General features: G+C 41.8%; 1 protein-coding gene across 4 annotated transcripts in view; it reads right to left on the bottom strand.

The window, feature by feature from the left end:
- Positions 1-15,728, bottom strand: part of B4GALT6 (beta-1,4-galactosyltransferase 6) — a 96,495-nt gene that overhangs the window by 54,789 nt on the left and 25,978 nt on the right. For 2 of the 4 annotated variants that reach the window (XM_049619535.1, XM_049619537.1), the window contains exons 2-3: positions 12,898-12,949; positions 11,223-11,336 (exon numbers count right to left, since the gene is read on the bottom strand). In XM_049619535.1, the coding sequence (XP_049475492.1) occupies positions 11,223-11,226 (4 nt within the window). In that variant the 5' untranslated portion in view covers positions 11,227-11,336; positions 12,898-12,949. The remainder of the gene's footprint in view (positions 1-11,222; positions 11,337-12,897; positions 12,950-15,728) is intronic. The other 2 variants (XM_049619534.1, XM_049619533.1) reach the window with 1 other exon arrangement.

The raw sequence follows: 15,728 nt of genomic DNA, 5'->3' as shown, positions 1-15,728 counted from the left end.
GTCTATTCCTACCAGTGTACTTCAGTCTCCCTGGAGCTACCCTTACACATCGCTGAACAGGACCCGCCAATCCGTATCTCTGCCCCCTCACGTGAAAAGCATACAGTATTCAACCCCATTATATTGGGCACAGGTCTGCTGTTATCCCTCACTGGGACTGGGCTAGCTGCCACCCCACTAGGCACACGACAACAAATTATTAAGATAAACAGCAACCTGTCAGCCACCCTGCCAAACACACTGGACTGTTACACCAAAGCCCAGCCCTGAAGAAGCAGACAGTTTTGGATAACCGTTTAGTTTTAGATTATCTACTGGCCAGGGAAGAAGCTATATGTGCTGTAAAGGGCCCGTCTGCTGCATGAATATTAATAATTCTGGAAACATTCAGACACATTTACAAAAGATAGCCCAACAGGTATATGTATTCCATCATCTTACCCAGGTTTTTAATCAAATACCTACCTTAACCTTATGCAAGGGCTTTGGTTTATTTTCTTTGCTGGACCTCAACAAATGGAGAGGGTCATTACAAACAGCATTTCCAATTGTTGTCTATAGATATTGCTGACTGGCATTTTTGCTTTGCTTAGGTGCTTCATGTGCTGGATGACCAAAACCCTGCCAGTGGCTTGTAATACCTCCACCGTTCAGATAGTGCCTATGATTTTCCCTAAAGATTAATGCCTAGGCATCACGGGGTCAGTTGTGATGAGAAAAACAACTATTGTTCTTCTGCAAAAACAACTTTGTTTTTCTGAGTTGCTGCCTAGGCATTTCACACTATGATAACCCTGCTCACACCCAGAGTCTGTCACTTAGATAAGGACTTGAGTTTAGGATTTCCGCCATAAATTTCTGCTTTGCTTTTGTCAGGGCATCTTTTAAAATAATCACTTAGAGTTAAGCCCACCAAAAAGTTAAGTGACCTCTATCCCAACCATCCTATAAGTGATAGGTGCCGGCTACCTTTCTCTATCTCCTGCTCATTCAACCTGGAACAGAAGACTGCCCTTCCCCCAGCTCACTGAGCCCCCCTGCTTCTGGAATCTGTCATTAAACCCTATGACTCTGTTTCCTGTGTATGGGTGTACTGAAACTGTAACTCCAGTCAAAATGACTGCCTGAATTTCATTTCCCCAAAAGTGGGAGCTCAGATGCTGAGGGACTACCTGCCTACCCCAAGTGAATGGCTTGTGCTAACCTCATCTAGCGGGTCATAATCTGCATATTCCTTTTTTTTTTTTTTTAATGTTTACTTATTTATTTGAGAGAGAGAGAGAGAGAGAGAGAGAGAGAGAATCCCAAGCAAGCTCCATGCTGTCAGCACAGAGCCCGATGTGGGCTGTGATCTCAGCCACGAACCCTGAGATCATGATCTGAGCTAAGATCAAGAGTTAGACGCTTAAATGACTGAGCCACTCAGGCGCCCCTAATCTGCATATTCTTAATTCAATACACCAGCTCACTTCTCAACACAAGGTATTAGGGGAAAGATGCCATGCACAGAAAGTGAAGGGAAAAGGGAACATTACAGAGAATGGCCGGGAAGAGGCACGAAGCAGAAGAACTACTGGTGACATGGTTTCCAAACGATCCTCAGTAGAAAAACATCTCTCAGGGAGACTTGGGATCCTCCCACCACTGCACCCACTGAAGTGACTGTCACCTCCTTTACATACTGGATGTCCCCTTGAGGTTTCACTCAAAGAAGCATTCCAGTGCTTTAAAACCAGAAGAGGATAAAACTTTCTCTACGTGTAAAAACATAAGCAATCAGCCAGACTAGCCCCCCTTTACTTCACTTGTTGAGATGCCAAGGGCAACTGAAGAAAAAGGACCCACTGAACTCCACAGAGAACCCCCAATCTTCACTCAGCACCTGTGCTAACCTGAGCTTTTCCAGTGAGAACGTATGCTCTCTCCCCAGTTAGAAATTAAAAAGTCAGGGCGCCTGGGTGGCTCAGTCGGTTAAGCGGTTTAGCGTCCAACTCTTGATTTCGACTGAGGTCATGATCTCGCAGTTCATGGGATCGAGCCCCATGTCGGGCTCTGCATTGGCAGCATGGGGCCTACTTGGGATTCTCTCTCTCTCCCTCTCCTCTGCCCCACCCCTACACACGCTTTCTCTCCCTGTCTCTCAAAACAAATAAATACACATTTTTTTTTAATAAAAAAGAAATTAAAAAGTCAAAAATATAGTCTCTGAAATCAATTTATCCAGCAGTGCCACCAATCAGCACACAAATGTAAATAACGTAATCTATCAAATCTTGATTTTCACTATTTGGAAGGTGGAACTGGATGGAGTTAAAAGGAAAGAGCAGAACTCGGTGCCTGAATAGAATCGGGGCTGCCAGTTTGCGAGAGGGTCAGGTCAAGTGGAAGAACAAAAGTCAGTTGTAAGCTACCCATCAGTCCTGTCAACAAAGCCTGATGCCAAACTACTTCTGTTATGTGTTGAGAAAAACTTAGTTGCATCACTGGTTATATATGGTATTTACTATAATTTTCTAATGCTGAATTAGCAAGACATGTGACAATGCCACCCAGTTTGGAAACCTAAATGGGTCTGGGGTCCATTAGGTGTGTGCAGGCCCAAACCACATGCTCATGGTAGTGTGGCCTACAACATATCACGTGACATGACTTAGGATATTACTTTTTCTATTAAAACATAATTCTTAAAATAATAGTCAATGCATATGAATTACCTATATTTACATTTTCTTACATTTCAAGTAAAATGTAAGGCATATTATCTCTAGCCAGAGAGTTGCTTTCTCTAAAAATCCACAGCTTCCTGTGACTGAGTTCAGGGCCTATATCTATTTTTTGGTATCTAAAGCCTAATTCTGGATACTCTGATTTTTATCACCACTTTGCCCTCAGGGTTTCAAATGGCCGGAAAGATCTGAAGAAACCCAAAGATCTGATTGACAGTGCTGAGAAAGACATGAATTTCCCGAAGAAATATCCTATCAGGTGAATTCCTCTCCAAAGTCAAAAAATGGATTGTTATGTTAAGATACACATTCTCTCCCACTCCCCCTGGGCTGCTGCCTGAGCACACACAGCTCAAGGCTAAACAGCTACATCAGGCATCACACCCCCCTAGTCATCCACTGCCTCCTTTGAGGCCAACACTAGAAACTGCCTATTCCCAATAGGGAACTACTTAGGCTTCTCAACTTCTGGAATTTTATGCCTACTTACACAGACGATTTCTTACTCAACTACTCCTGAAGTGACCAAATCTAAGTATTCTAAACATAGAGTGGTTTTTAGCCACACATCACCAATGCGAAGTGCAATGCCTGGACACTGGATGGATGGATGGATGGATGGATGAATGGGTAGGAATGGCAAAGCTGGCCATGTCCAATCTTGTCTCACCTCTCTTCCTGCTTCCTTCCTACTTTATTTCCACCCCTTGGCTCTACCAGGTACTAAAATATGCCTGTAAGCCATTTGTGCAACAGGTGTCCCACACATAAATGACCCAAAATAACAGCCTCCATACAGCCCAAGTTCTCATCTCCTAATCCTGGTCACAACACACAGCTCTTAACACCCAATTTCTTCCCTTGCTTATAGTTTTCTCTCACTTTACTCTGAATGACTACCTGAACCTCCAGTTAACAGTCTTTGCTTTTTGTCCTCACCTTTCCCTCATAAACCACCCAATGAACCTTTGGTCCCCCCTTGAAAGCCCCACAGCCTTTATCACGTCTTCCAAACTGTTTTCTTAGTCCCCAGCTATTGATAAACTGACCATCTCCTTTAGTGTCATAATCCACAACTATTATTGTATTTCCTCAACTCTGAGACATGCACTGACTTATGTTTTCGCATCCTGACACAGGGACACACCCTACAACGTGTGCATTTCATGTACTGCTTCTTTCTTGTTCCCAAAAAGCTGTTATGAAATTTATAATGTATCTTGTCAAGAAAATATGGTATATCATATACTCCTCCCGTGATTTCAAATGTTTCCTGGAACCATTTCATTGCCAAGAAGCTTCCATATACTGTACTTCAGTGTCTTCCCTAGAATACCACCCTACCCCTCATCTTAAATGAAAACGTGTTCTCCCTTTCAAACTGTGCCAAATGCTTGCTTTCCTAGGTCTACAATCTTGGAGCCGGGGATAAAAGAAAGTATTCTGCAGACTTACAGCTACACTCTACAAACACACACACACACACACACACACACACACACACACACACACTTACTTCCTTCTTTCATGAATTCACCTCCTTTGAAGTTTGTGATTTTTAATTGTACCACCTTCAAATATCCAGCCTTGTTTACTGACCAGGAGGTACTCTCCTCTCCCCTGTATATCTTTCTTTCTTTCTTTCTTTCTTTCTTTCTTTCTTTCTTTCTTATTTATTTATTTAGTACATCATCCTTATAAACTCTGACCTGTATTCATACCTTAAGCATCACCATTACCTAGGAGGACTGGCAGTGTCAGAATTGAAAGCCAGTCAGCTCTGGCTTAAATTTCACTCTGCTATATCCTCATTTGCCCAGTCTATCTGGTCTTCTAATAAGCAGCTCAGTAATTTTGGTCACGTGGCTAAGAATCACGAGGCATAGCTGTTTAGAATGAAGGTTACTGGACCCATTCTCAAAGCTCCTATGTCAGTAGACACCCCTGAATCATGTTTGTGGCCACACAGCTGGACATGAACACATTTCAGTTGCGGGAACTGCCCACCACTGAGTCCCGCCTTCCTGGCCAACCTCTCATACGTATATGGCCTCCCACTTTATCAGGAACACTGAAGTAATAGGCATGAACCCCCCTAACTTTCTCCACCTCATCTCCCAATGAACTATATATACTCTTGCCTCAGGGGAGAAGAGGTTCTTGCTTTCCAAGGCTAATTCCTTGACTTGAACCTACTTCTGTTTCCTGTAAACTTCTCCAGAATCTGGCTCCATGGATACTTCCCTTCTGCTTCCTTGTATTTACCATCTCGAGAGTCTCTCTGGAATTCCCCAAAACTTGCTCAAGTCCATATCTTCCTAAAGAGTTCTTCCCTTGCCCCCACCTCCTCCAGATACCTTCCTCCATTCTACTTCCCTTTCCCACCACACTTTTTTTTTTAACCAACAAGTTTTTATATCCCTCTGAGTCACTTCTCCGGACAGTGTCTTTTGCACCCTACCCTACCCCTCTACTGAGACTGCATTTGGTGTCGCCTCTGTTTTCTCTATGCCACACTCAATGGCTTGTCACAGGTCTTCATTCCATCTGCTTTGAGGTATGTCACAAGACAGAACATTCTCTCCTCAAAACTGTGTCCTCATTAGCCTCTGGGACACTGCTCCCTGACTCCTTCATGTCCCTGACAGTTCTCTCTTCTGCTACTGACTACCCGTTGCCCCCACAAGTGCCAGTATTCTCCAGGGACCCACCCTTAGCATTCCCGTCTCACTTCCTCTGTTTCTAGCCCAGATCTCTCTGATGAAATTCAGACCCCAAATTAACTCTCCTGAGCTTTAAACAAGGCCCAAGTCTAACTTCCTCATTAACTTCCTTATTCTCCAAATGTGATGTTTATCCTGCATTACTTGTTTCAGTTAGCAATCACCAAGCCAGAAACTTGCTCATTAACCCTGATCCCTTGGTTGGCCACCACATCTAGCCGATGGCACCCCTAGGGCTTCTTTTTGGTGCCTTGTCCTCTCTCCAATGCCACAGACTCGGCATATGCTCTTGTCATTCCTCTTGGCCCAGGCAGAAAGCTCCTTGCTGGTCTTCCACGTTCTAGTATTTTCCCATTTTCATCCATTTTTCCACTTCTCATCAGAATAGTCTTTCTGAATACCATCTTAGTCACACTACTCATCTGCTTAGAGCAGTGGTCTTTGTTCATTTTGTTTTATCCTTTTTTTCCCCAGACCCTTTGAAAACTGTACACTCATCCTAGAGATAGGCACACAGGCCACAAATCAACCCTTTGCATATATGCTCAAGGGCCCTGCTCCCTCTGAGGCCTATCTCATGGATGCCCGGGGACTCCTGGAACCCACATGGCCTTCAAGGCCCCTCCCCTCCCTGTCCAGCCTCACTTCCCACCCTGGTCACAACAGACCACCCTCCATTCTCACAGAACCCTTCAGGCTCTGACACTGTTACCTCAGCTACTAGTGAACTATCTTGCAAGAGCCAGTTACAATGTCCCCTCTCACTGACATCTCCCTTTTCCTTTTCGAATGAACCATAGGTTCCCTTTCATCACATAATAACCCATTCATAGTGAGGACGCTGCTTTTCTGTGAGCGTGTTACCTGCTCTGGCTGTTAGACACAGGGCCATTCAGCTTCGTGTCTCCTCTGCCTGCCCCTGTGAACAACCCAAGGCCACTACATGTGCAGCCACGGTTCACTCGAAAATGGTTCCCATCTCTTTTTACAGTACACATGTGCATGATGGTTTGTCATAGTACATATTCTTTGAGCTTCTCTAAAGTGTACTTATCTTGTCCCTTTCTCCTGATTTTCATTTGAGTTATTGAAATTCATCTCAAAAAGTCCTTATAGCTTTTGTTACATTCCTAAGTCTAGCAACTATAGCAATTACCAAGGTTAAACCATAAAGGGAAATATTCCACAAACAGTAAGGACAAAATATATGAAAGTTACTGGAAATGTATTCTGTTCGAAGAATTAAAAGATAGGAAAACTCCAGGCAAGTCTACCTTCATTTTAATGCAAAGTACACAAATGACATTTTCCCCACTCTGCTTCACTCACAAAAATCAAACCATCCACGCTAAGCACTTGTTATTTTTTAGGTCTGGAAAAAGTGAAATTTCTACTTTACTTTGTTAGCAAGGAGAGTCTCACATAAATTTAAGAAAGCTGAAAATGGATTAGCCCTCTGGAGGATCTATAAATACTAACAGTGACAAAGAAGTCACTCATATTGTATAAATAACACACAGTAAAACAGATTTTACAGGGGCGCCTGGGTGGCTCAGTCGGTTAAGCGTCCAACTTCAGCTCAGGTCACGATCTTGCAGTCTGTGGGTTCGAGCCCTGCATCAGGCTCTGGGCTGATGGCTCAGAGCCTGGAGCCTGCTTCCGATTCTGTGTCTCCCTCTCTCTCTGCCCCTCCCCCGTTCATGCTCTGTCTCTCTCTGTCTCAAAAATAAATAAACGTTAAAAAAAAAATTTAAAAAAAAATTAAAAAAAAAAAACAAAACAGATTTTACAGGGGCGCCTAGGTGGCTCAGTTGGTTAAACGTCTGACTTTGGCTCAGGTCATGATCTCATGATCTTTGAGTTCAAGCCCCGCATCGGGCTCTGTGCTGACAGCTCAGAGCCTGGAGCCTGCTTCAGATCCTGTGTCTCCCTCTCTCTCTGCCCCTCCCCCACTCATGCTCTGTCTCTCTCTGTCTCAGAAATAAACAAAAATTAAAAAAAAATTATAAAATAGATTTTATGGTATAATTGACTGAATGTAAAATATTGCTGAAATCCATGAAATCCATTTTATCTAAATTCCAGCTGGAAAAGCCACAAGTTTATCTCTATGGTAATCCAGTGCTGGCAGTCCCATTGCTCCACCAGAGAAAAATAAAAAAGAAGCTACAGCTAGATAATCAAACACACCAATGTTAAGCCTCAACTTCACTTTTGGTGAAAATTACAGGAAAATTAAGTATCATTCATACTTGGACAGTTTTCATCAAAGTAGATCTTCTCCCTACACGGACTTCGTTTAACTATTATTTAGGGAGATACTGCATTCAATTATTTTGTGCAATATTATAAAAAGATTTTACACTTAGGTATTTTGGTATGCCATTCTCTATTATCAATGGGAAATAATCCTGTGAACTTAAAAAAAAAATAGGGATACATAGGTAAGTATAAAACCCCTTAACTCCACCCATTTCTCCCAGGTTTCTCATTCCCTTGATCATCACAACGTGTAGCTCCATCAAAGCAGTGAGGAAGAAAGAGAATATCAAACTAATGTCTATCAAGCTTAAAGCACTGCACTTCTTTTTATCCTTGCAACACTGTGAAGTTGATACAATACTCCCTAGTTTACAGATAGGTAAAGTGAGGCTCTATTTTGCAGAGGTCACATGACTCAGTGAAGGGGCTCTCCTGGATGGCTCAAGTAAGGCCCTCTTGGAAGAAGCCTCATTATATTGGCTGTTCCCACGGCCCCGTTCTAAGTAGTTATTTGTACATGACCAATCTTCTAACTACGACATGGGGGTGGTGCTGGACCCAAAGCCAGCAGCCCATGAGGAGGCCTTCTGTGAAAAAGGTGGCTCGCCCAACCAGTGTGATCCTCTCTTGTGAAGAAGACTCTGACGGAAGCAGTGATAAGGAGCAGTAGCAGCAGGACATTCAGTGACAGGGCAGTGAGTGCGCAGCAGGCCTGACAGAGTCTCTCAAGCACCACGACAGGGACATCTACAAGTTCTGGGCTGGAGGAGAGCAGTGCTAGTAGGAAGGCCTGGCAGGCAGATGCTTTTAAACAGAGTTTAATTAGTACCCATAAAGCAGTAATTAAGAAAATGGCAACTAAACCGAGAACAGAAAGATTTCCTAAGACTGTAAACCCTTGAATATGCAAATTATGAAAATGAAATTATTATAATCAATATTTCAACAGAACATTACTTAGTGGTTTCAGTACTGCACAGACAAAAACATTCATTTTTAGAAAACCAGGGCTACAATAACAAAGTAATGACAAATACACGGCCACAAAAATCATAGCTTCATTCTCTATTATAAGACAGCAAAGAGACAGGAAGATTCGAGTCAAGTGAGAATCTTTTTTAAAATACCCATGCCCCCTGTCAGATTAATAAAATCACTTAGAGGTTGGGACCAAGAATCACAAAAGTTCCTCAGGCCTGATATAGCCTACTCTAGGCTGGTGGCTAGAGTAGGACGTACTCCAGATTGGTGGCTCTCAAAGTGTGGCCCAAGGATCACCAGCACCCAGGAACCTGTTAGGGATGAAAATTCTCAGACCCCACTCAAGATGTATGGAGTCTGAAACTCCGAATGTGGAGCACAGCAACCTGAATTTTAAGACTATCCAGCTGATTCTGATGCACCCCCAAATTTGAGACCCATGGCCTTAGATGACATTGAAAGGGGACTCTTGATTGTAAATATATAATTTCAATAATTTACCAACGATAAACTTTCAGTTTATAAATATGATAGGCAAAGGCCAATTTCTTCAAGAAAGAATACTTATGTAAAGACATAAAAAACACATTTTGATACTGAGTGCTTTAGAACCCAAGGATAAATAAGCAATTCAAAAGGATATTTATTTAATTTTTTAATTACATAAAAATCAACATATAAGCTTATCTGTACAGATCATGCTTAAAATTGGGGGAGGGGAAACATACAAAGAAAAAAATGCCAAAATGATAGCCCTGCAGCTTCTGAGTGATTATAGTGGGCTTTTAAATGATCATGTACTGTTTTCATAATTTTGAAAAAATATGTATTTTTAAAAATACATATTTTTAAAATACACCATCTTTGTTGCTATCTCATACACAAAAGTTAAGTACAAAATGGTAAAACTATTAGAAGGAAATAAAAGAGTATTTGTACGGCCTTGGAGTAATATAGAAAGCTTTCTTGAGACAGAAAAAGCAAAAACTTTAACACGATTAATACACTTGAAAATATCGTAACTTTAAACTTCTATAAAACAGAAGATTCCATAAACAAAATGAAAAGACAAGCCAAGGACTGTGAAAAGCTGTTATACAATACATACAGCAGACAATAGGTCACTGTTGGAATATATGTAAAGAACTTCCATTAATCAGGACAAAAGCCCAATTAACCAATATGGAATCAATAAAGCACACAACTGAGTGAGTCACAGGAGAGAAAATTCAAAACCACTCACTAACCCATCAAAAGTTACTCAAACCCATTGCTAATGAGAAAAGTGAAAATCCAAACGAGATATCATTTTTTAACAAATTAGAAAATATATTTTTATCACATTAGCAAAAATTTAAAAGTCTATAATATCAAAATAGTTACATTCATGCTTTGATGTTGAGGATATAAACTGGTACAGCTCCAGGGCACCTGGGTGGTTCAGTTGGTTAAGCGTCAGACTCTTGGTTTCGACTCAGGTCATGATTTCACAGTAAGTGGGACTGAGCCCCGCAATGGGCTCTGTGCTGACAGCAAGGGCCTGCTTGGCATTCTCTCTCTCCCTCTCTCTCTGCCCTTCTCTGCTCACGTGCTCTCTGTCTCTCTCTCTCAAAAATAAATAAGCACTTGAAAAAAATGAAAATAAAAATAAAAATAAACTGGTACAGCTCCTTTGGTGCAAAACCAAGCCAGCCTATGTAGCAACTCCAGTTCTAGGGATGAACCCTCAAGCATATATGTACCACATGCAGAGAAATCTGTACCGTCCTGCTCCCAATAACACTACTTTGTGATAGCAAAAAAGTGGAAACCATGTAAATTTCCATCAGCAGGTAAAAAGGTAAATAAAATGTAGTACCCTTATTCAAATATGTACAATACAGTAATTAAGGAAAATAAGTAGATCTATATGTATCAATGTGGATCGTTCTAAAAAAATTAAGGAAGGGCGCCTGGGTGGCTCAGTCCGACTTCAGCTCAGGTCATGATCTCACGGTTGGTGAGTTTGAGCCCTGAATCGGGCTCTGTGCTGACAGCTCAGAGCCTGAAGCCTACTTCCAATTCTGTCTCCCTCTCTCTCTGCCCCTCCCCCACTCATGCTGGCTCTCTCTCTCTCTCTCTCTCTCTCAAATAAATATTTAAAAAAAAATTTTTTTAATTAAGCAAGCAAATTCTAGAAATAATTGTAATCTTAAGACAATTTATATAAATTCTTAACACCTTTGAGACATTATAACTGTCTACCTATTTCTGTAAAAAAATTTTTTTAAATAACCTGTAAGAACACATATCAAACTCACAATAGAGGTTGCTTCTGGGTAAGCGATAAGCTTTTTCTTCAACTTTTCAATCTCCCTCCCACCCCAAAAAAATGCTTTGTCCAAAAAAGAAATATCAAGTAACATGCTACATAACATGAACATTAGCACCCACAGTTAATGATCTGAGCATGGTGTGCTCAAACCATATGATTTGTATTATTTTATTATAACACAAGCAAACAGTTAAGTCAAAATTAGATGACACTTACGCATATAAGGCAGTTTTTCTGGACAGGGGAGATATGGTGAATATGTGAAGTTTTCCGGAAGATATGTTGTTGTTTGAACAAGATAATCACTTGAATTATTGCCTTCAGGATAATCTTGGAGAGAGAGAAAAAAGTTACAACCAAAAAACTCCCTTTTGCTTTCTTTGCTCCTAGTACGAAATATGTCACTACCACTGTGAGAAGGCCTACAGTATGCAATCTACAGAAGTACTTAAAAGCAATTATCTACAAAGAACCAGAGAAAAGCAAACGCAGCTGCTGTGGCTACTCTCCCATTCACCCTTCACTGCTGCTAAAAAAGACCTCTCAGCATGATTTCCCAAGGGAACTGGGGAAAAGTCTAGAGAGCAGCCTGGCCAGATCTGTGCATACATACAGAGCAGGCTTATCTGTAACCATAGGAGAACACCTGCTCCCATCCCTCCCCCGGCTGAGCAAGATCAAAAGGGAATGTGAAAGTATACCAGGGAATCCTCTCCACCGTCAAATGGCCAAGGGTATCCTGGACAACCACACCGTCACAGCACAATGCTTCTAGTAACCACGGAGCAGAGGGGTGGGAGTACTGTTTTCTCACCACCCCACACTTAAGAAACTGAGATTTACCACTCAAGTTACTTCTGTAATACGGTCCATTTTAAATCTTTTTTTTTTTTAATTTTTTTTTAACATTTATTTATTTTTGAGACAGAGAGAGACAGAGCATGAACGGGGGAGGGGCAGAGAGAGAGGGAGACACAGAATCGGAAGCAGGCTCCAGGCTCTGAGCCATCAGCCCAGAGCCCGACGCGGGGCTCGAACTCACAGCCCGCGAGATCATGACCTGAGCTGAAGTCAGACGCTTAACCGACTGAGCCACCCACAGGCGCCCCCATTTTAAATCTTTAAATTACTCATTCCCAATAGCAATAGCAGGTTGCAGTCCCTGGGGAGCTGTGAAGCTCTATCTCATGTTAGGTCCATTATTTTTAGATACTGCAAGTTATACAGCATACAGGGAGGGCACTAGTTAGGGTGCCACAGTCAAATGGGGAGTTCAAATCCTTGCTCCAAAATGCCCTAGCTTTGTGGCACAGGGCAAGACAATGTAGTTTCCCACCTGTGCCTACCTCATGTAGCCATTTTCAGGTTTCAGTTAGAGAAATGCTCAGAACAATCTGGAGCCCATATATATACTCACTGACTAGAGCTATGAGTGACTGGTTCAGAGACGTGCATGTGACTTAACCTGGGACAGTAGAACCTTAGGAATTTTGAACTTGGAACCAAAGAGATCATGTTTCGGCCCTTTCTGTAACAAGGTTCTGAGATTCAGGCCTGAGAACCATGACCTCTATGTAAAATGAGGCCAGTCTAAGAGAATGAGACCAACACGCAGTAAGAGACAAGACTCGGAAACAGCTGATTAAACTACTGTCTGTCTCCTAGGTCATAAACCGTGTCCCCACAGGAAATGAAGCTCTAGCAGACACTTTAGGAAAATGCAAAGATATTCTCTCAATCTCCAGTAATCTGCTCTGTTGAAACAGTTATTCCTATCTGAACTGGTCTGCATGAAAAGAGAGAAGAAAGAGGAGAAGAGGCATGTGACTGCAAAAAGAGGCCTGTCTGTCAGTGACCAGCAAGCAAAAGGCGAAAGGTAAAAATCACATACCTCACTAAACTGGAAAAACTAAACCCTCTCACTGTGGAAAAATGGTAGAATCCTGGCAATTGAATATGAATTATATTAGAATAATCAAATACCAAACACCTGCATACTTTTTGCCTAACATAGATATTCACTCATCATCAAAATGAATTTGACAAGGGATGCAGCCCGGGCTCCAGGATGGCACTTCCGAGGAAAGAGACTCTCCCCACCCCCAGGCACACCTGCTGGACGGGACCCTGCAGAGGCTGCAAGAGGAGGTATAAGGGGATCTGGTACCAAGGAGAAGACAGAAGCTGGAGGAGAAGGTCCAATTCTAAAGGACTACATGGAAATCCCAGTTATGAATTTGGCAGGGCACGGGGAAGGTTTTAAGGGAAGTGCATTTACTGCCAGGAAACCCCACGATAAGATGTACAACTGCTAAGGCCTATTCCACCAGGAAGCTGAAAAGCCCCAGCGACAGAATCCTCCCAATGCCCCTCTCCAGAAGAGCCCTGGAAAGCACTCAACAAAGAAAATCCTCCAACCCAAAGGGGAGGGGGCGTTTAGTGGACATTAATTGTTTTGTAACCAGGGACACACCAAGAGCATTGAGACCCCTCTAGCAGTCCACACCCTATATGTCCCCCATATATATCTGAATGATTTAAGATACTGAACATAAAAGAAGTGTAAGTCCATTAAAGTTCTGATTCTTTCCTTAAGATGCTTTTTTTTAAATTTTTTTTTAACGTTTTTATTTATTTTTGAGACAGAGAGAGACAGAGCATGAATGGGGGAGGGTCAGAGAGAGAGAGGGAGACACAGAATCTGAAACAGGCTCCAGGCTCTGAGCTGTCAGCACAGAGCCCGATGCAGGGCTTGAACTCACGAACCGCGATATCATGACCTGAGCCGAAGTCGGACGCTTAACCGACTGAGCCACCCAGGCGCTCCTCCTTAAGATGCTTTTTATTTTTTTTTTTATTATTTTTTTTTTTTAATTTTTTTTTTCAACGTTTATTTATTTTTGGGACAGAGAGAGACAGAGCATGAACGGGGGAGGGACAGAGAGAGAGGGAGACACAGAATCGGAAACAGGCTCCAGGCTCCGAGCCATCAGCCCAGAGCCTGACGCAGGGCTCGAACTCACGGACCGTGAGATCGTGACCTGGCTGAAGTCGGACGCTTAACCGACTGCGCCACCCAGGCGCCCCTTAAGATGCTTTTTAAAAAATATATCCAGATATAGATCAAATTTCAAGTTATATTCAAAAAACTTTTCTTCATTTATGGGGACTCGTACTATAGTAGGCATTTACTATACACTATGCATTTGTAGGAGCTAAAAACAGCAGATAAATAAGGTTGTCCCTGGACTTTATGTGTTCAGAAGATTCATTTTCTTATAATCCTGAGGCAGATAAATATTAACATTCTCAAAATTCCCAAGCAATTTCTTCATGTCATGTAGTTAACTTTAAATAAGAGTATTTTCTTATTGTGCATAATTTATTATTTCTTGTTATTAATGTCTGGCTCCTTCTTTTAGCCACTTGCTATGATTCTATAAATCTACATCCAACTCACAGAAGTAATAAGCTGTCTAGACATTTCTGTAAAACAAACTGTTAACGATAGCTCCCCCTGGGAAGCCTGGTGGCAACGGGAGGTCTGGAGGATTGTTTCACTTTTTATTTTAGTGCTAGAATGACTGAGTCTTTCGCAAAGTACCCTTGCATCAGTTTTTAAAGAACCATTAAAAATAAAACAAACCTCAAAGACACACAACAGGAATATATTCACTTCCTTTAAACACAAAGTTTTGGAGCTAAACATGTTATTCTTGGCCACATCATCACAAATGATCATAAGGGTCTCAACTCATTGCCAGACTTACAGAAAAGTCTCCGCACCCCTTGAGTACTGCGTCCAGTGGGACTTATGTCATCCCGATGTATTATGTATAAATCCATCCACTCAACCCCTGCCACTAGTCTGAATATCTTTTTTTTGATATCAAATTGCCTTTGATTTCCAGTATCTAATAAAGTATCTACAACATGGTAAAAAATTTACTGTAAATGAACACCTCACAACTGATAATACAGCCAACAATTTAAGCTTTTGGAGGCTATACTGTAATAAACCCACAAAATCATTATTCCCACAAAAGTGCTTAGGTCCATCAAGTAAAACCACTGCTTTCAAAATCAGGAGCAGTTTTAAAAGGTTATGCATGATAGATGCAGTTGAGACTGATCTACCACAACTGCTGTAAAATATAGACATTATTTCATCTAATGAATGGATGGATGAAAACACAATGAGTTCTGGGCCCCCAGCCTTCTTCCTCTCTTCTAGCACCACACCTGAAGGAAAGAGAGACACAGAATGAAAACTGCTGGGCAGGTCCCCTCCTCAGCTCTCATAGGACCTTATGACTAATGGAAAAAGGACCCTCAAGGGCGTAGTTTTTCCCACAAACGGCAGCTTAAAACAGGTACAGAAACTCAGTGAGAGTTCTAGCCTGTTTACCGCTGTTTATGGTGTGTTGCCTGTGGCGTCTCAGACCCTGCATCTATCAAACGAGGAAGTGTGCTGGGTTATTTCTAACAAACCTACCACTTCTAACGCTGCATGACAACTATCCTCTGCTTCGGTAATTATTCACTGATTACATCTTGTTTTCTAAACTTGACTAACTCTGTAGCTATAAGGCAAAGCATCATTTGATCATGAGAGTGTGTAATTTCTTTACAAAAGTATTACATACAGTATGTATTTACATTTGGTGCTTCAGAAAGCCAGGTAAGAGGTTAAAAACCCTTTTCTGAAATCAAATGTGTGCT

Source organism: Panthera uncia, assembly GCF_023721935.1.
Source record: "Panthera uncia isolate 11264 chromosome D3 unlocalized genomic scaffold, Puncia_PCG_1.0 HiC_scaffold_8, whole genome shotgun sequence".
Taxonomy (NCBI): domain Eukaryota; kingdom Metazoa; phylum Chordata; class Mammalia; order Carnivora; family Felidae; genus Panthera; species Panthera uncia.
This window is presented reverse-complemented; position numbering and strand designations above follow the sequence as displayed.